General features: G+C 39.8%; 2 protein-coding genes across 7 annotated transcripts in view; one reads left to right on the top strand and one right to left on the bottom strand.

Annotated features, from left to right (window-relative positions):
• Window positions 1-7,850, top strand: part of pex1 (peroxisomal biogenesis factor 1) — a 78,301-nt gene extending 70,451 nt beyond the window's left edge. For all 6 annotated transcript variants that reach the window (XM_062047212.1, XM_062047213.1, XM_062047211.1 and 3 more), the window contains 2 exons: window positions 1,573-1,703; window positions 1,771-7,850. In XM_062047212.1, coding sequence (XP_061903196.1) covers window positions 1,573-1,703; window positions 1,771-1,837 — 198 coding nt within the window. In that variant the 3' untranslated portion in view covers window positions 1,838-7,850. The remainder of the gene's footprint in view (window positions 1-1,572; window positions 1,704-1,770) is intronic.
• The window catches only part of elmo1 (engulfment and cell motility 1 (ced-12 homolog, C. elegans)), a 179,941-nt gene continuing 154,587 nt past the window's right edge, over window positions 78-25,431 (bottom strand). Inside the window, 7 exon segments of the mRNA XM_062047217.1 lie at window positions 78-2,777; window positions 5,256-5,333; window positions 7,336-7,418; window positions 9,936-10,043; window positions 14,481-14,593; window positions 16,383-16,528; window positions 16,530-16,547. Of these exon segments, the coding sequence (XP_061903201.1) occupies window positions 2,577-2,777; window positions 5,256-5,333; window positions 7,336-7,418; window positions 9,936-10,043; window positions 14,481-14,593; window positions 16,383-16,528; window positions 16,530-16,547 (747 nt within the window). The 3' untranslated portion in view covers window positions 78-2,576.

Below are 25,431 nucleotides of genomic sequence, written 5' to 3'. Positions count from 1 at the left end.
TTCTATTATTTATTCCAATAATTACACATTTTAAACTAATCTTTTCTCCAAGTAAGAGCAACAACTGACATTAAAAGCTGTAAAGGTTGTCTGCTAAAATTCAGTTTGTGTTTGGGTGAGGACCCGGAAAGGAAGAAATGTGAATATTATCTTGTCATGGCAAGACATGAAGGATATATATTTTTTTTAAAAAATTTTATGCGGACTAACTCGTAAATTAACGTAAAAAAACATCCAAAAAGCGGCACCGATACTCAGTTTACATTTCATGACTTGAATATTAACTAAGTATTACGGATATTGTTATTATAAGCACTAACGCAGACAAACTATTTATAGCGGCGCCGTGATCACAAGCTTGTGTGCCCTTTGTCATTAAATGGATTTTTGCGAAATGTAAGGCCTTAGAAGCATGTCCAGTGGCATATAAACATTTTCACTCAATTGCAATTAGCAGCAAAAATGACAACAAAACAAACCACTTGACACAGTTGGGGGAAGAAAAGTGCAATTTTTGCCTACAAATGTTGACATTCCATTGTATTTTGATGTTTGCTTACCTATTTAGGATGATTAGGTTCTTCACCTTCCAATTACAATGGTAATAGGAATACAGTAATGAAAAATATGTTTGTCTGAAAATGTTGCTTGCATTAATATTAGAGATGTCCGATAATGGCTTTTTTGCCGATATTCCGATATTGTCCAACTCTTAATTACCGATTCCGATATCAACCGATACCGATATACACAGTCGTGGAATTAACACATTATTATGCCTAATTTTGTTGTGATGCCCCGCTGGATGCATTAAACAATGTAACAAGGTTTTCCAAAATAAATCGACTCAAGTTATGGAAAAAAGTGCCAACATGGCACTGCCATATTTATTATTGAAGTCACAAAGTGCATTCTTAACATGCCTCAAAACAGCAGCTTGGAATTTGGGACATGCTCTCCCTGAGAGAGCATGAGGAGGTTGAGGTGGGGGTGGGTAGCGGGGGTGTATATTGTAGCGTCCCGGAAGAGTTAGTGCTGCAAGGGGTTCTGGGTATTTGTTCTGATGGGTTTGTTTTGTTACGGTGCGGATGTTCTCCCAAAATGTGTTTGTCATTCTTGTTTGGTGTGGGTTCACAGTGTGGCGCATATTTGTAACAGTATTAAAGTTGTTTATACGTCCACCCTTGGTGTGACCTGTATGGCTGTTGACCAAGTATGCCTTGCATTCAGTTGTGTGTGTGTGAAAAGCCTTAGGTATTATGTGATTGGGCCGGCACGCAAAGGCAGTGCCTTAAAAGGTTTATTGGCGCTCTGTACTTCTCCCTAGGTCCGTGTACACAGCGGCGTTTTAAAAAGTCATACATTTTACTTTTTGAAACCGATCATTTCCGATATTACATTTTAAAGCATTTATCGGCCGATATCGGCAGTCCGATATTATCGGACATCTCTAATTAATATTTCATTTCTTTGTACTTTTCTGTCAGTATTGAAATGAGATGGTTTTACATTTGACTTGTTTAAACCTGCAGAGACTGAATCTGTGACTTTGTTTCCGTTCAATGTGTTTAGGGGGAGCGGGTGTGGGTCCAGTCGGCCTCCACACAGCCGGGCATCCTGCTACGTCCAGCGCACCTGCACGCCGCCCTGGACGTCACCAGGCCGTCCCTCAGCGACGACGAGTGGCGCAGACACGCAGCACTGTGAGTGGTGCCGCACAACAATCACAAATACAAGAATGTTCATGTGCGTGTCACTAAACGTTTGCAGGTATGAAGCCTTCAGAGGTTCGGCAGCTCCAACATTCCGACCTGGACAACGCGTGACGCTAGCCTGATGGTGACGTAACAAAACACTGTGACTTATTTAATTACTGGACAATATTTGTCACTGTCGTTTAGAATGTAAAGAATATTTCAAATCTAAGTTTAATTTGGTATACTTTTTGTATTGGCCGTAAAGAAGAAAGGAGCTGGCAGCCTTTAGTCTTTCAACCTTTAATGTAAACAGCAGTTGTGGGGGGAAAATGTTTAAATAGGAAGGCAAAGGGAGGGCAAGTGACTGTGGGGGTAAATACTGTGTGTATATATATATATATAAAAAAAAAACATACTAGAAATAATCATGTCTTTAAATTAAAAAAATACATTAACTTTCATATTCTAAAGCTTCCCTTTGCAAATGGAGTCACAGTCGAAAGCGATCACGACGCGATAAAGAAAATATTGCTCAGGAATGTTGAGTACAGCAGTTGTTGAAACGAAGGATGGTAGGCGGGACAACAAAATATCGTAACAGTCGTCAGCTGACAGGAAAAGAAGTGAGTGTATACTTCGGCTGTGTGAGGAGTAACATTTAGCTGCCACAAATACTGTCTGTGTGTGACGTGACAGGACATAGCAACAAGCGTGTGGACTAAACAAAGATGGCTGCCCCATCACTACCTGCACTGAAAGCCCTGAGGACAAATCATAAGAGAAAAAGGCAGAAAGAGGATTAAGGAATCATCTCCATGGTAACTGGTGGTTGTATTGTTTGGTGGCATCACAGTTCATCTTGTGCGGGGGGGAGGAGGGCTAGTTACAATCGTAAACAAAGTCATAGTTGCTAGGCTCTTTGGGAATGGGAGGCGGAGCCTCTGGAATCTGGATGTTTTCGAGGTCCAAGAGGCGGAGTTTCATCTCCATGGAGAGCAGAGTGTCCATGTCCGATTTGGTGTAGTCGCTGGCCATCTCCTTGCCCAGCAGGGCGTTCAGACCGTCCGTCCACACGCAGTACTGAAATAAATGCAACTAGAATAACTACCAATTCAATCAGCACGAGGGCTGGACAATTAAAACTACTTTTAATCTCTCACGAACATTAAAATATAACGGGAAAAAGTGATTACTGCCACGCAACGTGCATGCAAATTCCTGAAAATTGTGCTCTTTTTTAAAAATCTCACCATGGTTGGTACTTTTTATTTGATATCGCGCTAAATGCAACAAACAATGCCATAAGATTTAGTGTTAAGGAATGTGCTGTTAAACGAATATCAAGAAATAAATAAAATGCTGTCATTGTGAGTAGAATGAACATTTGTTTGTGAAAATAATTTGTCCGATTCTGCTCATTCCCGTCCCGCCCTAAATAATGTTGGTACGGTCACTTGAAATAGCGTCGAAACTATAAAGCTAAAGCCGACAAGAACGATTCACAACACATCTTATCTGCTTGTGTTGTTGTGAACTATCGATGTAAGCTCAACGTACAAACAGCAGTCACGCTCTGAACAGCAGCACACTTCACAATAACAGCGCTGTGTGCAACATCCGGTCTGACCGCGCTAACAAAATAAATGTTTCAAAAAAGTAACTTACACAAGTATAACTTACTTAAAGCTATCATTGATACATTTACAAAAATACTAGTCAATATTGTCCAAAGACATCTTGCATTTAATTAAATTGTATAAAGACACAACAGAATAAAAACAAATCTAACATTTATTATATCAGTTTGTTCTAGTCGTACTATAAATACTGTATTTTTCGGAGTATAAGTCGCTCCGAAGTATAAGTCGCACCGGCCGAAAATGCATAATAAAGAAGGAAAAAAACATATATAAGTCACACTGGAGTATAAGGCGCATTTTTTGTGGAAATGTATTTGATAAAAGCCAACACCAAGAATAGACATTTGAAAGGCAATTTAAAATGTCTAAAGAATAGTGAACAACAGGCTGAATAAGTGTACGTTATATGAGGCATAAATAACCAACTGAGAAGGTGCCTGGTATGTTAACGTAACATATTATGGTAAGAGTCATTCAAATAACTATAACATATAGAACATGCTATATGTTAACAAACAATCTGTCACTCCTAATCACTAAATCCCATGAAATCTTATACGTCTAGTCTCTTACGTGAATGAGATAAATAATATTTGATATTTTACGGTAATGTGTTAATTTCACACATAAGTCGCTCCTGAGTATAAATCGCACCCCCGGCCAAACTATGAAAAAAACTGCGATTTATAGTCCGAAAAATACAGTACCGTACTTTCCTGAGCTTGGAACTCTGCGGCTTATCTATGGATTTTGTTTCGCTGACGTCTAAATTACGCAAATCAAACAATGTACTAAAATAAAGTAAACTCAAGTGTTTACAGAGTAAATAATCCTGATAAACATTTTATTAATCTCAAAGGGTGAATAAAGACATCAATGAGTTTTCTGTTTTGTTTGATCAGCCGTTTTACTGCCGTGTTACAAACATCGTTTGGAAACATTTACAAAATAAATCTATGTACCGTATTTTTCGGATTATAAATCGCTCCGGAGTATAACTTGCACCGGCCGAAAATGCACAATAAAGAAGGAAAAAAACATATACAAGTCGCATTTTTTGGGGAAATGTATTTCATAAAACCCACCACCGAGAATAGACATTTGAAAGGCAATTTAAAATAAATAAAGACTAGTGAACAACAGGCTGAATAAGTGTACGTTATATGAGGCATAAATAACCAACTGAGAAGGTGCCTGGTATGTTAACGTAACATTATGGTAAGAGTCATTCAAATAACTATAACATATAGAACATGCTATACGTTTACCAAACAATCTGTCACTCCTAACCGCTAAATCCCATGAAATCTTCTTCCTCTGTGTCACTTTTAAACAACTTTGCCAACTCCAAAGGTAGACAATGCGGCCGCTTCCTCTTCTATCGGTACGTCGTTTACGTCAGAGTCATCGTCAGTTGCAGTTCCAATTATTCCAGCCTTTCTGAATCCGGACAGGATGGTTTCGGTTGTCACTGAATTTTTATTGGTTGACGTGTGTGTGTGACGATTGCTGATACACGCCTAGTCTCTTACGTGAATGAGCTAAATAATATTATTTGATATTTTACGCTAATGTGTTAATAATTTCACACATAAATCGCTCTAGAGTATAAATCGCACCCCCGGCCAAACTATAAAAAAAAAAAGGGATTTATAATCCGAAAAATACGGTAACTATCACATTTTCACAACTAACCAGTATATATATGTATGGCCTATAGTCCGGTGTGGCTACTATGACATTTTTTTTTCTTGTAAAATGTAATGGGTGTGGCTTATAGTCCGGAAAAGACAGTAGTCATGTTTTCAACATCATCCGAAATAAAGTGATTATTTTTGCCAAAATCGTCCAGCCCTCCCTCTGACATATTCCATCCAAGCAAGAAAACAGTGATTGACATTTGTTGTTATTGTCTTACCTCATGTTTGTCCGGGGCGATAAAGTTTAAATACTCGTCCGACTCGTAGAGGACTGAGAAGGCCAGCTCCAGCACCTCCTGGAGAAAGGATCACAAAGTTGTAAGAAGACTTGTGGATTATATGAAGACTATTCTTCGCTAATCTTCTTAAAAGGAAGGGATAACTTCTCTTCAGTAGAGTTGAGTCCTCGTCGTGTTGTGGCAAATATCCCCAACAATGTAATAATGAGTGCTTCCCTCTGGGCATGGATGGGGAGCACATTGCTGGACCCCTCTTGTCATTGCAAATATTATTTTTAACGCTGCCATTCCTTTGTACTACAAACATTGTTTTAATGTGATGTCATTCATAACCAGCCCCCACCTTGTGAAAATCTACCCAAACTTGCCCCATTCATAAAAACTGTAATAGTAAGACAAAAATGTTTGCAGCACTAATGGGGAGATTTAGACGAGGTGGGCGGGGCTGGATGATGGCTCAAGTCAGAAAATATACAGTACAGGCCAAAAGTTTGGACACACCTTCTTATTCACAACACAACTGATGGTCCCCACCCCCATTGATAAAGCAAGAGATTCCACTAATCAACCCTGATAAGGCACACCTGTGAAGTGAGAACCATTTCAGGTGACTACCTCTTGAAGCTCACAGTCAAACATTTCACAGAGTCATGCACAGCCAGTTATCTGGAAATCAATGTCAATAAAACAGAAGAAATATGGTTCAACCCCCTCACCTCAGCACCCCATCATCATAAACACACAAACAGTTGACACTTTTAACCTTGTAACCTTGGACAATAAACTCACCTTTGATCAGCACACCACGGACATTCAAAAGAGAAGTCAAATCTTACTTTGTGCTAAATTTCCATTTGAATAATGTACTTTTTATGGAAGCCTTTTCTGGTATAACAAAAATGTAGCATTGCAAGCAAATAATAATTGAGATGAATAAAGTGCTAACTTAAAACTTTTACCTTGAACAAAATACTTCTGGAAATAAAAATGTAGTATTAACTTTGTATGCAAATAAATAATAAGTAAATTATCGGGAAGAATATAGTTTTAGTGTGAATAATCACAGGCTTTTTCATTCCCACATCTTGGCGATGTGCAGAGCTAAAATTATTGTTAGATTTTATTTTAATTAGGGTCCAACAAGCCCAAATAGCAAAGAGAAATTTAAAAAAGCATGTAAACAAACAGCTTGGGCCTTAAGAGGTTTAATGTAAATAGAAAAATGGTTTTGTAATTATTACACTGTACAATTTTATGGATAACAGGCTTAAATATTTATTTTTAATTTATATAAAATGTTTTTTAATGAACGATGATATAGTATTTGTAAACACAAAGCTAACAGTTCATTATTATTACAGATTATAACTACTTTCCAAGCTAAATTGAGAAATGTAACTAATGTTCCATTATTAACATTAACAACATTATTATTACAGATTCATGCATAAGTACTTTCCAAACTAAATTCATACGCATGTAATTATTTCATTAAATACAGTTGTTACATTATTATATAGTGTTAAATTATATGTAATTTAATGCAGTACATGTTTTATTTTCTGTCAAAATGGAAAGAATTAATATATTTAGCAAGAAAAGATAAAGTACTTTATTGAGGCGTATTATTTCCAGGCTTTAGCGGGCCATATAAAAGGATGCGGTGGGCCAGGTCTTGAGTTTGACACCTGTGCGTATATTAGTGAGACTAATCCACCTATTCTAGAAGCAAAACACCAGGAGGCGGGGTGGAAATTCAGGGCGGATTTGAAGGATGACGCTTTGTTTAGCCATTATCTTATTTGCTCGTTTTAAGCAGGTGCTGGCGGGGGGCAGCTAATGGACTTAATGTCACACTGTAAACTGGGCAAATAGAATTTCCCAGCACGTCTCACTTTCGCCTTCATTTCATTTGCCAAATAATGGAAATAAAGTAGCAAACATGCACATTTAATCCGACTGTAAATACCAGGCGGTCGATTCCGGATCAGTCTTTAGGTAGCGCCTATTAAAACCCAGGTGGCTGTCAATGAATATGAATGTTTGGTAGTCTGCTCACCTTGTTCTGCTTGAGAGCGCCCTTCTCCTTCATGTGAGGACAGTCTTTGCCTGTGATCACAGCCTTGATGTCCGCCACCGGCACTGAGGACATGATTACACTCATTATTCTATTCTCACGTCTTCCCAATCAACAAGTACAAGTCAAACCAAGAAAAATAACTCTAAAAGTACACTTCAGCACATTAGTATGGCATAAAATGTGGAAAAATCACATCTGCACAATATAAATCAGGCCACAAAATTAGACAGGGCTGCCACTAGTTTCCTTTAACGGCACTATGAGAAATGACTAAATATGTGTCACCCCCCCTAATCCTGTATGATGTAATATCATTTTAATTATAATGCAAGTTACCTTTTAAAACAAAACTTCTTTCTCCTTACTGTTTTATTTTTTTGCAATTGTCATTGAAAACTTTTCTGTTATCCTAAATACATTGACTTTCAATCTCTGTGAGCAAAAACGACATTTCAATAAATATTGAATATTTTGAAGTGCAGTGGAAAAACTGGGTCAAGTGGTTTGTTGTGGTGTCTTTTTTGTGCCATCTCTTTCCAACAAATTAGGCATACTTGATCATTCAGTTTGGATACAAATTATTCCCACACAGGACATGTAATCCTCTTTTTTCCTCCTTACATTATGGTGCTTCTAATTCGCGAGTTGCCTGCATCCTGTGTGTGTAAGTTAGCAGCCCACAGAGACAAAGACGTGGATGACTGACAAGAGGGTTAGCTCCTTTCATTTAATTCTACTGTTGAATAAAGGTGCTCGGTTGCTGAGTGCGATGCAGAGTGAACCCTCTTGTACCCTGTTTGAAAGCAAAAGGCGAAGGAAAACACACAGACATCGCAATTTATCGACTTATATGTATGTATAAATATACACACACACATGTATATATATATATATATATATACACATATATGCACGTGTATTTATATAAACATATACTGCACAAGTATATATGTATATACACACACATATATACGTATGTACATACACATACATATATATATACATGTATACAGTATATACACACACACATGGATGTATATATACACACACACGTATACACGTGTATACAAACGTACATATACAGTATGTACACATACATATATATACATACATACACACATGTATATACGTATACAGTATATACACACATGTATGTATGTATATATATATATATACACACATGTATATACATGTGTATATACATATATACATACATACATGTACACATATTTACATACATACTGTTCATAAATATATATATACATACACATATGCATACATACATACAGTACATACACACATGTATATACGTATACAGTATATATACACACATTAATGTATATATACATACATATATATATATATATATACACACACATGTATATATACATACATATGTACATGTATGTATATATACATACATATATATATATACACACACATGTATATATACATACATATGTACATGTATGTATATGTACAAAAGTATATTAATATACACATGTAGATACATGTGTATATACATACCGTAATTTCCGGACTATAAGCCGCTACTTTTTCCCCTCGTTCTGGTCCCTGCGGCTTATACAAGGGTGCGGCTTATTTACGGCCTGTTCTTCTCCGACACCGGCAAAAAGGATTTCGGTGGTTTTAGTACACAGGAGGAAGACGATGACACAATGATTAAAGACTGACTTTTCATATACCGGTAGGCTGGTTATTTTGATAACGTACAGGCGAGCACTTTGTATTACTTTGCACCGTTGTATTATTTGTACTCTGCACGAATGCTGTTCGCCATGTCAAAGATGTGAAAGTTTGATTGAATGATTGAAAGATTTATTGTTAATAAATGGGACGCTTTGCGTTCCCAAACAGTCATCTCTGTCCCGACAATCCCCTCCGTGGTAGCAGGAACCCCTATATACTACGGTAATTACACATCAAAACCCTGCGGCTTATAGTCGGGTGCGGCTTATATATGGAGCAATCTGTATTTTCCCCTAAATTTAGCTGGTGCGGCTTATAGTCCGGAAATTACGGTACATATATATATATATATATATATACATACATACATATATATATACATACATACAGTATCTGCATACGTACATACATACTGTTGATATATATATACATACATATATACATGTATATATGTACATACACATGTAGATACATGTGTATATACATACATTCATACATATATACATACACATTCATACATATATACATACTGTTGATATATATACATACATATATACATGTATGTATATGTACACACATATATAAACATGTACATACACACATACATATACATATATATATATATATACACATACATACACAAATCTAAGGTGCGCAAAAACTTAATTCAGGTTAAATATTTGAGTCATTTGACGGCCCTGGTAGAAGATGTATAAAAGTACATGATGTATACAGTATATGATACCAGACTACTGCATGTTTTATGTTCAGGTGTGTGTATCCTTCAAACTAAAAGTTAGCATGTTGCACTATGCTCGCTCCTTTGACCGAGGCAAACTAAAAAGTCTTATAAAATGAGCGCCACCTACGTTTGTCCTGCAGGGAGTCGTGGGGCACCTCCCCCTGGGGGCTCTCCTCCAGGTCTCCGTAGTGCAGGACTTTGTGGTTGGGAGACAGTCGGCAGTACCAGAACTTGTCTGCGGCGGGAGAAAAGAGGATTAAGACGGATTTAGACGCCATAAGTCAATTCAAAGAACAGACGAGCTGCCGTGTTCCGGAACAGACTGAAGTTTAAATGTGTGCTCCACAGCCAGTGAGAAGATGCTACTGAAATAGAACGTTCTGGTGGTGCCATGCCACTGCAGACTGACTTGTAGGCGGTGAGGAGGATGCTAACACCCGTGTAAACAAGCACATATGTTGTCTGAAAATGATACAGTGCTAACGGTTCTTCAATGCTAGTAGTTTTAAGCAAGATAAACATTAGTAGCTGCTACTATTAGCTGCCAAATACCTCTTCTAGCTGCCACATACCTCTTCTAGTTGCCACATACCCCTTCTAGCTGCCAAATACCTCTTCTAGTTGCCACATACCTCTTCTAGTTGCCACATACCCCTTCTAGCTGCCAAATACATCTTCTAGTTGCCATATACCCCTTCTAGCTGCCAAATACCTCTTCTAGTTGCCACATACCTCTTCTAGTTGCCACATACCTCTTCTAGCTGCCAAATACCTCTTCTAGTTGCCACATACCCCTTCTAGCTGCCAAATACCTCTTCTAGTTGCCACATACCTCTTCTAGTTGCCACATTCCTCTTCTAGCTGCCAAATATCCCTTCTAGCTGCCAAATACATCTTCTAGCTGCCAAATACCCCTTCTAAATACCTCTTCTAGCTGCCAAATACCTCTTCTAGTTGCCACATACCTCTTCTAGCTGCCAAATACCCCTTCTAGCTGCCAAATACATCTTCTAGCTGCCAAATACCCCTTCTAAATACCCCTTCTAGCTGCCAAATACCTCTTCTAGCTGCCACATACCTCTTCTAGCTGCCACATGCCTCTTCTAGTTGCCAAATACCTCTTCTAGTTGCCACATACCTCTTCTAGCTGCCAAATACCCCTTCTAAATACCCCTTCTAGCTGCCAAATACCTCTTCTAGCTGCCAAATACCCCTTCTAGCTGCCACATACCTCTTCTAGCTGCCACATGCCTCTTCTAGTTGCCAAATACCCCTTCTAGCTGCCAAATACCTCTTCTAGCTGCCAAATACCTCTTCTAGCTGCCACATACCTCTTCTAGTTGCCAAATACCTCTTCTAGCTGCCAAATACCCCTTGTAGCTGCCAAATACCTCTTCTAGCTGCCAAATACCCCTTCTAGCTGGCACATACCTCTTCTAGCTGCCAAATACCCCTTCTAGCTGGCACATACCTCTTCTAGCTGCCACATACCCCTTCTAGCTGCCACATACCTCTTCTAGTTGCCACATACCCCTTCTAGCTGCCAAATACCTCTTCTAGTTGCCACATACCTCTTCTAGTTGCCACATTCCTCTTCTAGCTGCCAAATATCCCTTCTAGCTGCCAAATACATCTTCTAGCTGCCAAATACCCCTTCTAAATACCTCTTCTAGCTGCCAAATACCTCTTCTAGTTGCCACATACCTCTTCTAGCTGCCAAATACCCCTTCTAGCTGCCAAATACATCTTCTAGCTGCCAAATACCCCTTCTAAATACCCCTTCTAGCTGCCAAATACCTCTTCTAGCTGCCAAATACCCCTTCTAGCTGCCACATACCTCTTCTAGCTGCCACATGCCTCTTCTAGTTGCCAAATACCTCTTCTAGTTGCCACATACCTCTTCTAGCTGCCAAATACCCCTTCTAAATACCCCTTCTAGCTGCCAAATACCTCTTCTAGCTGCCAAATACCCCTTCTAGCTGCCACATACCTCTTCTAGCTGCCACATGCCTCTTCTAGTTGCCAAATACCCCTTCTAGCTGCCAAATACCTCTTCTAGCTGCCAAATACCTCTTCTAGCTGCCACATACCTCTTCTAGTTGCCAAATACCTCTTCTAGCTGCCAAATACCCCTTGTAGCTGCCAAATACCTCTTCTAGCTGCCAAATACCCCTTCTAGCTGGCACATACCTCTTCTAGCTGCCAAATACCCCTTCTAGCTGGCACATACCTCTTCTAGCTGCCACATACCCCTTCTAGCTGCCACATACCTCTTCTAGTTGCCACATACCCCTTCTAGCTGCCAAATACCTCTTCTAGTTGCCACATACCTCTTCTAGTTGCCACATTCCTCTTCTAGCTGCCAAATATCCCTTCTAGCTGCCAAATACATCTTCTAGCTGCCAAATACCCCTTCTAAATACCTCTTCTAGCTGCCAAATACCTCTTCTAGTTGCCACATACCTCTTCTAGCTGCCAAATACCCCTTCTAGCTGCCAAATACATCTTCTAGCTGCCAAATACCCCTTCTAAATACCCCTTCTAGTTGCCAAATACCTCTTCTAGTTGCCACATACCTCTTCTAGCTGCCAAATACCCCTTCTAAATACCCCTTCTAGCTGCCAAATACCTCTTCTAGCTGCCAAATACCCCTTCTAGCTGCCACATACCTCTTCTAGCTGCCACATGCCTCTTCTAGTTGCCAAATACCCCTTCTAGCTGCCAAATACCTCTTCTAGCTGCCAAATACCTCTTCTAGCTGCCACATACCTCTTCTAGTTGCCAAATACCTCTTCTAGCTGCCAAATACCCCTTGTAGCTGCCAAATACCTCTTCTAGCTGCCAAATACCCCTTCTAGCTGGCACATACCTCTTCTAGCTGCCAAATACCCCTTCTAGCTGGCACATACCTCTTCTAGTTGCCACATACCCCTTCTAGCTGCCACATACCTCTTCTAGCTGCCAAATACCTCTTCTAGCTCCCACATACCTCTTCTCGCTGCCAAATACCCCTTCTAGCTGCCACATACCTCTTTTTTTGATTGATTGAGACTTTTATTAGTAGGTTGCACAGTGAAGTACATATTCCGTACAATTGACCACTAAATGGTAACACCCGAATAAGTTTTTCAACTTGTTTAAGTCGGGGTCCACTTAAATTGATTCATGATACAGATATATACTATCATATATACTATCATCATAATACAGTCATCACACAAGATAATCACATTGAATTATTTACATTATTTACAATCAGGAGTGTGGAGGGGGGGTGGGGTGGGGGGGGGGGATATGGACATCAAGTAGTGGACATAGAGAGAGAGAGAGAGAGATCAGAAGGCATAAGAAAAAGAATCTGCATTTGATTGTTTACATTTGATTATTAGCAATCCGGGGAGGGTGTTAGTTTAGGGTTGTAGCTGCCTGGAGGTGAACTTTTATAGCGGTTTTGAAGGAGGATAGAGATGCCCTTTCTTTTATACCTGTTGGGAGCGCATTCCACATTGATGTGGCATAGAAAGAGAATGAGTTAAGACCTTTGTTAGTTCGGAATCTGGGTTTAACGTGGTTAGTGGAGCACCCCCTGGTGTTGTGGTTATGGCGGTCATTTACGTTAAGGAAGTAGTTTGACATGTACTTCGGTATCAGGGAGGTGTAGCGGATTTTATAGACTAGGCTCAGTGCAAGTTGTTTAACTCTGTCCTCCACCTTGAGCCAGCCCACTTTAGAGAAGTGGGTAGGAGTGAGGTGGGATCTGGGGTGGAGGTCTAGAAGTAAGTTGCCACATACCTCTTCCAACTGCAAAATACTTCTTCTATTTGCTACATACCCCTTCTAGCTGCCAAATACCTCTTCTAGTTGCCACATACCTCTTATAACTGCCACATACCTCTTCTAGCTGCCACATACCTCTTCCAGCTGCCAAATACCTCTTCTAGCTGCCAAGAACCCCTTCTAGCTGCCAAATACCTCCTCTAACTGCCAAATACCTATATTCTAGCTGCCAAATACCCCTTCTAGCTGCCAAATACCTCTTCTAGCTGCCAAATACCCCTTCTAGCTGCCAAATACCTATTTTCTAGCTGCCAAATACCTCTTCTGGCTGCCAAGAACCACTTCCAGTATGCTAGCTGCCAGTTGTTGATGTTAGCTACCAGACGCTAATATAAACGTTCAGTCGCGGCTACCAGTAATAGGAAGCACAGTAACAACTAGCTTCTTTAGTTAGCGGCTAATACCTGATGCTAGCAGCCACGTGTTAGCTTCTACTAGCGACATCGCTAGCCTATGCTAGCTGCCAGTAGCTGATGTTAGCTACCAGATGCTAATATAAACGTTCAGTCGCGGCTACCAGTAGTAGGAAGCACAACAACTTCTTTAGTTTGCAGCTAATGCCTGATGCTAGCAGCCACGACTGACGTGTTAGCTTCTACTAGCGACATCACTAGCCTATGCTAGCTACCAGACGCTAATACAAACGTTCAGTCGCGGCTAACAGTAGTAGGAAGCACAGTAACAACTAGCTTATTTAGTTTGCGGCTAATACCTGATGCTAGCAGCCACGTGTTAGCTTCTACTCATGACATCGCTAGCCTATGCTAGCTGCCAGTAGCGTATGCTAGCAAGTCGCTACGGCATGAAGCGTCAAAGAGTCCAGTCCAGTCCCCACCTTGCCTCCTGCGACTGCTGATCTTCCGGAAACATGTTCCTTCACATAGTCTGTTGAGTCTCTGTTGTTTGATCAACTCCATGATCTCTGGCTGGATCTTCTCTCTCAGCTCCCTCCAACAAATAAAACACAAATATTCACAGTCACAAAACATGCAAGCTCACAAATGTCCTCCATCATCATGTAAGATGAATTCATGCATGTGTCGGTGCACATAAAATGTAATCATGCACGTATGATGTATGTGGTAATGCACGTAATCGCGCACATCTGATGTATTCACGCACATCTGATATATTCACGCACATCTGACGCATGTATGAGGTCTTGTGCGTGTACATGTGTTCATTCACTTATGAGGTATTTACACGTGTATAATGCATATACATGTACGATGTATTTGTGTACGTACAATGTATTCACGCACACATGACGTATTTACACACGCATAATGTGTTCACGCGCGTACGATGTATTTGTGTATGAACAATGTATTACCGCACGTACAATGTATGCATGTATAATGTATTTGCGCACGAATATAGACAAATGTTATCCACGTATGATGTATTCACGCACGTATGATGTATTTATGTGCATATACACGTATGATGTATTCACGCACATGATGTATTTATGTGCATATACAAGTATGATGTATTCACGCACATATGATGTATTTATGTGCATATACACGCATGATGTATTCACGCACATATGATGTATTTATGTGCGTATACACATACTGTATGTATTTACACACATGATGTATTTATGTGCATATACACATAGGATGTATTTAAGTACATCATATGTGTATATACACTTAAATACATAATGTGTAACGCACATAAATCATACGTGTATATGCGTATACACGTATGATGTATTCACGCACGCATGATGTACTTATGTGCATATACACGTATGATGCATTCACGCACTATTATGTATTTATGTGTATACACACGTATGCTGTATTCACGCACATGATGGATTTAAGTGCATATACAAGTATGATTTATGTGCGTATACACATTATGTATTTATGTGCGTATACACCTATGATGTATTCACTCACATATGATGTATTTATGTGCGTATACACATATGTATTTACACACATTATGTATTTATGTGCGTATACACCTCTGATGTATTCACTCTCATATGATGTATTTATGTGCGTATACACATATGTATTTACACACATGATGTATTTATGTGCGTATACACGTATGATGTATTCACGCACGCATGATGTACTTAAATACATCATACGTGTATATGCACTAAAATACATATGTCTATATGCACATAAATCATACGTGTTTATGCGTGTACACGTATGATGTATTCACGCACGTATGATGTACTTATGTGCATATACACGTATGATGCATTCAAGCACTATTATGTATTTATGTGTATACACACGTATGATGTATTCACGCACATGTGTATTTAAGTGCATATACACGTATGATTTATGTGCGTATACACATATGTATTTAAGTGCATATACACGTATGATGTCTTTATGTGCGTATACACATATGTATTTAAGTGCATATACACGTATGATGTCTTTATGTGCGTATACACATATGTATTTAAGTGCATATACACGTATGATGTCTTTATGTGCGTATACACGTATGATGTATTCACGCACTGTGCTGCATTTGAGTGCAACACACGTGACGGCGCTGTGCATAAATTATGCAAACGATGCGGCTGAGCGGGTGTGGTATTGACTCCAAACTGACGACGGTGGGAGTTACTTCATCAAACGTGATCAGTCAATAGAGCTAACAGTCTATTTTGGGCCAAAGAGCAGGGACATGATGTCACCACAACACATCAGGTGTTTGCTCCAAAAGGTCAGGAAAAGACACTCACAGGATGGGGCGGGACTGGAAGTCCTCCTGATTCATCCTCTCAGACTGGCGTATCTTGAGGATCTCGGTGTAGCTCAGGTTCTGCAGGCGACTCTTGAACTGGTCCAGGGAATTAGGCTTGAGGGTGAGCGCTCGCATGACCTGCTCCCCGCACCACCTGCATGACCTGGGGGGAGGGGGCGGAGTCAGAGGCAGGAAGTCAAATAGCCAGCCTGCATCAGCCTACTTCTTCTGTCATTGGCCTCAAAGCCTCTTTTGTAGGGAGAGACCCCACAAGAACCAAACCAAATCCTGCCGCTAATCTGGAATAAGTGGTGGGAAATGTGAAGACGACACAAGCGAGCGTCTGTAATCTCCTTAAACCCACCTCTTTAGTCCTCAAATTTAGAAAAGCGCGGCCCGTCTCGCGGTGGCAAAGAAAAGATTGTAAGTCTTTTTTAACGGACTTCCGAAAATCCTCCTCAGGAATTCTTGGTGGTGACACACTGACAGGGGATGAACTGCTACTCTTCCCTTAATAACTTCATCATCTTTTACTACTTGTACTAAATATCATATTACTTTCACTTTTGAAAGATGTGTGTGTATATATATATGTATATATATATATATATATATATACACATATATATATATATATAAATATACACACATATATATAAATATATGTATATATACAGTATATATATATATATATAAATATATATATATATAAATATATATATGTAAATATATATATGTATATACACATATATATACAAACCCTGTTTCCTTATCAGTTGGGAAATTGTGTTAGATGTAAATATAAACGGAATACAATGATTTGCAAATCATTTTCAACCCGTATTCAGTTGAATATGCTACAAAGACAACATATTTGATGTTCAAACTGATAAACTTTTTTTTGTTGTTGCAAATAATCATTAACTTTAGAATTTGATGCCAGCAACATGTGACAAAGAAGTTGGGAAAGGTGGCAATAAATACTGATAAAGTTGAGGAATGCTCATCAAACACTTATTTGGAACATCCCACAGGTGTGCAGGCAAATTGGGAACAGGTGGGTGCCATGATTGGGTATAAAAGTAGATTCCATGAAATGCTCAGTCATTCACAAACAAGGATGGGGCGAGGGTCTCCACTTTGTCAACAAATGCGTGAGCAAATTGTTGAACAGTTTAAGAAAAACCTTTCTCAACCAGCTATTGCAAGGAATTTAGGGATTTCACCATCTACGCTCTGTAATATCATCAAAGGGTTCAGAGAATCTGGAGAAATCACTGCACGTAAGCAGCTAAGCCCGTGACCTTCCATCCCTCAGGCTGTACTGCATCAACAAGCGACATCAGTGTGTAAAGGATATCACCACATGGGCTCAGGAACACTTCAGAAACCCACTGTCAGTAACTACAGTTGGTCGCTACATCTGTAAGTGCAAGTTAAAACTCTCCTGTGCAAGGCGAAAACCGTTTATCAACAACACCCAGAAACGCCGTCGGCTTCGCTGGGCCTGAGCTCATCTAAGATGGACTGATACAAAGTGGAAAAGTGTTCTGTGGTCTGACGAGTCCACATTTCAACTTGTTTTTGGAAACTGTGGACGTCGTGTCCTCCGGACCAAAGAGGAAAAGAACCATCCGGATTGTTCTAGGCGCAAAGTGTAAAAGCCAGCATGTGTGATGGTATGGGGGTGTATTAGTGCCCAAGACATGGGTAACTTACACATCTGTGAAGGCTCCATTAATGCTGAAAGGTACATACAGCTTTTGGAGCAACATATGTTGCCATCCAAGCAACGTTACCATGGACGCCCCTGCTTATTTCAGCAAGACAATGCCAAGCCACGTGTTACACCAACATGGCTTCATAGTAAAAGAGACTGGCCTGCCTTATGAGTTTGAACATCAAATATGTTGTCTTTGTAGTGCATTCAATTGAATATGAGTTGAAAAGGATTTGCAAATCATTGTATTCCGTTTATATTTACATCTAACACAATTTCCCAACTCATGGAAACAGGGTTTGTATATATATATATATATATATATATATATATATATATATATATATATATATATATATATATATATATATATATATATATATATATATATATATATATATATACTGTATGTATATATACATACACATATGTATATATATTCACATATATACATACATACATGTGTGTATATAGTATGTATGTATACGCGTACATATATTCATACATACATATACAGGTGAAACATAAAAATGTAGCATGAAGTTCATTAATGTCAGCAATGAAGTCATGATAATAATCAATGATATGAACTCATTGCAAGAAAAGTGAGATATGTCAGGCCTTTATCTTTTACCATTTTAATGATCACGGCTGAATTATTTTTAATTAACCTACATTTACTGATATATTTAATTTGAGGTTTTCATAAACTGTAACTATGTGAAAATAAGTCTTAGAAAGAAGACTTGAAATAGTATTGATCTAAGGTTATCATTGACTATTGACTGTTATTACTCATTGTTTACCCTTTTAACTATAAGTTAATTAAGCAATTAGCACAGGTGAAACACCCCATATTGTCTGGCATCCTGACTCTTCCAAACTTTGCCTTTCATCAACCCGACTGGGATTCGAACCCAGAGCCAATGGTGTTAACCACTCAGCTTTCCTGGGTCTCATTGGGAGAAAATATGGGTCCTTACCCAGTAATCCAGGACCCCTGTCTCAGTAAACTACCATAGAGCTGAAACTAAATGGACCCGACTGGGATTCAAACCCAGATCCAATTATTGAGAGTGAGTGGTGTTAAGCACTGAACTGTCCTGGTCCTGGTCCTGGTCCTGGTCCTGGTGGAAACTATTGCATTCATTGATATGTGTTTCTTCAAACCTAAGTAGTCTTGGTATGTGTTATATGTGTTTTATGTCGCACGTTTGCACCAAGAAACATTCTTAGTTTGTGAACCCGTTCTCAAACAATGGCAATAAAACTATTCGGATTCGGATTCGGAATTCACTAAAAACTGGACTACACACACACAGCATAAGTGATTGTAGCAGAGCATTGAGTGTGTACCTAGTCGGTGTTGAGTGTGTACCTAGTCTGTGTTGAATGCGTACTTAGTCTGTGTTGAATGCGTACTTAGTCTGTGTTGAGTGTGTACCTAGTCGGTGTTGAGTGTGTACCTAGTCTGTGTTGAATGCGTACTTAGTCTGTGTTGAATGCGTACTTAGTCTGTGTTGAGTGTGTACCTAGTCGGTGTTGAGTGTGTACCTAGTCTGTGTTGAATGCGTACTTAGTCTGTGTTGAATGCGTACTTAGTCTGTGTTGAGTGTGTACCTAGTCGGTGTTGAGTGTGTACCTAGTCTGTGTTGAATGCGTACTTAGTCTGTGTTGAGTGTGTACCTAGTCTGTGTTGAGTGTGTACCTAGTCTGTGTTGAGTGTGTACCTAGTCGGTGTTGAGCGCCTACTTAGTCTGTGTTGAGTGTGTACTTAGTCGGTGTTGAGCGCCTACTTAGTCTGTGTTGAGTGTGTACCTAGTCTGTGTTGAGCGCCTACTTAGTCTGTGTTGAGTGTGTACCTAGTCTGTGTTGAATGCGTACTTAGTCTGTGTTGAGTGTGTACCTAGTCTGTGTTGAGTGTGTACCTAGTCGGTGTTGAGTGTGTACCTAGTCGGTGTTGAGTGTGTACCTAGTCGGTGTTGAGCGCCTACTTAGTCTGTGTTGAGTGTGTACCTAGTCTGTGTTGAGCGCCTACTTAGTCTGTGTTGAGTGTGTACCTAGTCTGTGTTGAATGCGTACTTAGTCTGTGTTGAGTGTGTACCTAGTCTGTGTTGAATGCGTACTTAGTCTGTGTTGAGTGTGTACCTAGTCTGTGTTGAGTGTGTACCTAGTCGGTGTTGAGTGTGTACCTAGTCGGTGTTGAGCGCCTACTTAGTCTGTGTTGAGTGTGTACCTAGTCTGTGTTGAGCGCCTACTTAGTCTGTGTTGAGTGTGTACCTAGTCTGTGTTGAATGCGTACTTAGTCTGTGTTGAGTGTGTACCTAGTCTGTGTTGAGTGTGTACCTAGTCGGTGTTGAGTGTGTACCTAGTCGGTGTTGAGCGCCTACTTAGTCTGTGTTGAGTGCGTACTTAGTCTGTGTTGAGTGCGTACCTAGTCAGTGTTGAGTGTGTACCTAGTCAGTGTTGAGTGCATACTTAGTCTGTGTTGAGTGCATACTTAGTCTGTGTTGAGTGCGTAGTTCAGGGGTGTCAAAGTCAAATGGACGGAGGGCCAAATAAAAAATTTAGCTACAAGCCGAGGGCCGGACTGTTCGAATGTTCATTGAAAAATTTTTAAATGACGCATATAGTCTAGTGAACCTAATTGAACCTACTGAAAACCTAACAAATATATTCCAATATGATCAGATAAATAAAGCAATATTTTCTTATGGCTCTGTCAGTAATCTTTAATTTTCAACAGACACAAAAGACAAATTTCCTTTATATAAAAATCCCCATAACATGAACATTAAATGAAAGAAACCGGTATTCAAGGCACCATCAGTAGCCTATATTTTCTATTTTAGCAAAAGTGGGCTAAATTTACTTCAAAGAAAAAAACAATAATAGCAATTTTCTATCATCCACTCAACTGAAATATTTTTAAAATATAATTAAATTGAAATACAATAAAATAAAGTGCAAAAATCTATAAATCAAAAACAACACTTTGTTTAAGGAGAAGTAACATGCAGTGAAAACAAATATTAAACTTTAACTTTTAAACTTGAATTGAGTAAAAACTCTAAATATGTGATTGCACAGTAATGTTCACATTAAACCCCCCTCCTCCCTCCGTGGGAGGGAGGCGAGTTGGGTGCCCGAAACCCCCCGCTGGTTTCGGCCCGCCCCTTGGCGCGCGTGGCACGGCGGGCTCCGCGACCCGACGGCTGGCCCTCGTGGCTTGACGGCGGGCGCGTCCCGACGGGCCGCGCGTAGGGGTCAAACGCAGAAGTCTCAGGGCCTCGTGGTGAGGGGGTGGCCTGCGGGTTTCGGCCCGCTTGACCCCCCCGCTCCGCTTGGCGCGCGCGGCACATGACGGGTTCCGCCACCGACGCTCGGGCTGCAGCCCGACGGTGGTGCGGGCCCGGCGGTGACGCGCGGTTTGGGGAAACAAAGCAGAAGTCTCAGGGCCTCGGGGCCGGGTTTCGGCCCGCCCCCTTGGCGCGCGTGGCACGGCGGGCTCCGCGACTGACGGCCGGGCTGCAGCCCTTCGGCCGGCAGGCGCGTCCCGGCGGGCCGCTCGCCCCCTTTCGGAACCTTGGACCGGCATCCGCTTGGTGCGTGTAAAAGATCTGCGGTCTAAAAAAAAAAAAATAAAAAAAAAAAAAAAAAAAAAGATCTGCGGTCTGCGGGCCGGTTCTAATAATAAATCAAGATCATCCCAAGGGCCGTAAAAAACCTTCTCGCGGGCCGGATATGGCCCGCGGGCCTTGACTCTGACATATGTGGCGTAGTTAGTCTGTGTTGAGTGCATACTTAGTCTGTGTTGAGTGCGTAGTTAGTCTTTGTGGAGTGTGTACTTAGTCTGTGTTAAATGCGTACTTAGTCTGTGTTGAGTGTGCATATTTAGTCTGTGTTGAGTGCGTACTTAGTCTGTGTTGAGTGCATACTTAGTCTGTGTTGAGTGTGCATACTTAGTCTGTGTTGAGTGTGCGTACTTAGTCTGTGTTGAGTGCGTACTTAGTCTGTGTTGAATGTGTACTTAGTCTGTGTTGAGTGCGTACTTAGTCTGTGTTGAGTGTGTACTTAGTCTGTGTTAAGTGCATACATAGTCTGTGTTGAGTGCGTACTTAGTCTGTGTTGAGTGAGTACTTAGTCTGTGTTGAGTGTGTACTTAGTCTGTGTTGAATGCGTACTTAGTCTGTGTTGAGTGAGTACTTAGTCTGTGTTGAGTGTGTACTTAGTCTGTGTTGAATGCGTACTTAGTCTGTGTTGAGTGTGTACCTAGTATGTGTTGAGTGCATACATAGTCTGTGTTGAGTGTGTACCTAGTCGGTGTTGAGCGCCTACTTAGTCTGTGTTTAGTGTGTACCTAGTCTGTGTTGAGTGCGTACTTAGTCTGTGTTGAGTGTGTACCTAGTATGTGTTGAGTGCATACATAGTCTGTGTTGAGTGTGTACCTAGTCGGTGTTGAGCGCCTACTTAGTCTGTGTTTAGTGTGTACCTAGTCTGTGTTGAGTGCGTACTTAGTCAGTGTTGAGTGTGTACCTAGTCTGTGTTGAGTGCGTACTTAGTCTGTGTTGAATGTGTACTTAGTCTGTGTTGAGTGCGTACTTAGCCTGTGTTGAGTGCGTACTTAGCCTGTGTTGAGTGCATACTTAGTCTGTGTTGAGTGCATACATAGTCTGTGTTGAGTGCGTACTTAGTCTGTGTGGAGTGTGTACTTAGTCTGTGTTAAATGCGTACTTAGTCTGTGTTGAGTGTGCATATTTAGTCTGTGTTGAGTGCGTACTTAGTCTGTGTTGAGTGCATACTTAGTCTGTGTTGAGTGTGCATACTTAGTCTGTGTTGAGTGTGCGTACTTAGTCTGTGTTGAGTGCGTACTTAGTCTGTGTTGAGTGTGTACCTAGTCGGTGTTGAGTGTGTACCTAGTCGGTGTTGAGCGCCTACTTAGTCTGTGTTGAGTGCGTACTTAGTCTGTGTTGAGTGCGTACCTAGTCAGTGTTGAGTGTGTACCTAGTCAGTGTTGAGTGCATACTTAGTCTGTGTTGAGTGCATACTTAGTCTGTGTTGAGTGCGTAGTTAGTCTGTGTTGAGTGCATACTTAGTCTGTGTTGAGTGCGTAGTTAGTCTTTGTGGAGTGTGTACTTAGTCTGTGTTAAATGCGTACTTAGTCTGTGTTGAGTGTGCATATTTAGTCTGTGTTGAGTGCGTACTTAGTCTGTGTTGAGTGCATACTTAGTCTGTGTTGAGTGTGCATACTTAGTCTGTGTTGAGTGTGCGTACTTAGTCTGTGTTGAGTGCGTACTTAGTCTGTGTTGAATGTGTACTTAGTCTGTGTTGAGTGCGTACTTAGTCTGTGTTGAGTGTGTACTTAGTCTGTGTTAAGTGCATACATAGTCTGTGTTGAGTGCGTACTTAGTCTGTGTTGAGTGAGTACTTAGTCTGTGTTGAGTGTGTACTTAGTCTGTGTTGAATGCGTACTTAGTCTGTGTTGAGTGAGTACTTAGTCTGTGTTGAGTGTGTACTTAGTCTGTGTTGAATGCGTACTTAGTCTGTGTTGAGTGTGTACCTAGTATGTGTTGAGTGCATACATAGTCTGTGTTGAGTGTGTACCTAGTCGGTGTTGAGCGCCTACTTAGTCTGTGTTTAGTGTGTACCTAGTCTGTGTTGAGTGCGTACTTAGTCTGTGTTGAGTGTGTACCTAGTATGTGTTGAGTGCATACATAGTCTGTGTTGAGTGTGTACCTAGTCGGTGTTGAGCGCCTACTTAGTCTGTGTTTAGTGTGTACCTAGTCTGTGTTGAGTGCGTACTTAGTCAGTGTTGAGTGTGTACCTAGTCTGTGTTGAGTGCGTACTTAGTCTGTGTTGAATGTGTACTTAGTCTGTGTTGAGTGCGTACTTAGCCTGTGTTGAGTGCGTACTTAGCCTGTGTTGAGTGCATACTTAGTCTGTGTTGAGTGCATACATAGTCTGTGTTGAGTGCGTACTTAGTCTGTGTTGAGTGAGTACTTAGTCTGTGTTGAGTGTGTACTTAGTCTGTGTTGAATGCATACTTAGTCTCTGTTGAGTGAGTACTTAGTCTGTGTTGAGTGCGTACTTAGTCTGTGTTGAATGCGTACTTAGTCTGTGTTGAGTGTGTACTTAGTCTGTGTTGAATGCATACTTAGTCCGTGTTGAGTGCGTACTTAGTCTGTGTTGAGTGTGCATACTTAGTCTGTGTTGAGTGTGCATATGCTGTCCCAAATGTTACAGACTTTGCAGAAAAGATGGCAATTGTTTCTTCTTCTCTCCTTTTTGGTGCTAAATTGCAACCACTTTATTTCAATGCCTTTTTTTTATCTGACAGCTTTTTTTCCTGCTTCTCATTTAATCATTAACAAAATAATATTTTATGTTTGTACTATTTTGGATGCTTTGACTGTAAAACAATAGTACTTCCACTTTTTTTTACTACATGTTTCTGTACTTCTTAGTGTAAATACTACAAAGTGTAAATATAAAGACCTTAGTGTAATTACTACACAATGTAAATATAAATACCTTAGTGTAAATACTACAAAGTGTAAATATAAAGACCTTCTTAGTGTAAATACTACAAAGTGTAAATATAAAGACCTTCCAAGTGTAAATACTACAAAGTGTAAATATAAATACCTTAGTGTAAATACTACAAAATGTAAATATAAATACCTTAGTGTAAATACTACAAAATGTAAATATAAATACCTTACCGTAAATATAAATACCTTAGTGTAAATACTACAAAGTGTAAATATAAAGACCTTCCTAGTGTAAATACTACAAAGTGAAAATATAAATACCTTACTGTAAACATAAATACCTTAGTGTAAATACTACAAAATGTAAATATAAAGACCTTAGTGTAAATACTACAAAGTGTAAATATAAATACCTTAGTCTAAATACTACAAAGTGTAAATATAAAGACCTTCCTAGTGTAAATACTACAAAGTGCAAATATAAATACCTTACTGTAAATATAAATACCTTAGTGTAAATACTACAAAATGTAAATATAAAGACTTTAGTGTAAATACTACAAAATGTAAATTTAAAGACCTTCTTAGTGTAAATACTACAAAATGTAAATATAAAGACTTTAGTGTAAATACTACAAAGTGTAAATATAAAGACCTTAGTGTAAATACTTCAAAGTGTAAATCTAAATACCTTAGTGTAAATACTACAAAATGTAAATTTAAAGACCTTCTTAGTGTAAATACTACAAAGTGTAAATATAAAGACCTTCCTAGTGTAAATACTACAAAGTGTAAATATAAATACCTTACTGTAAATATAAATACCTTAGTGTAAA

This window comes from Entelurus aequoreus, linkage group LG05, assembly GCF_033978785.1.
Source record: "Entelurus aequoreus isolate RoL-2023_Sb linkage group LG05, RoL_Eaeq_v1.1, whole genome shotgun sequence".
Lineage (NCBI taxonomy): Eukaryota > Metazoa > Chordata > Actinopteri > Syngnathiformes > Syngnathidae > Entelurus > Entelurus aequoreus.
This window is presented reverse-complemented; position numbering and strand designations above follow the sequence as displayed.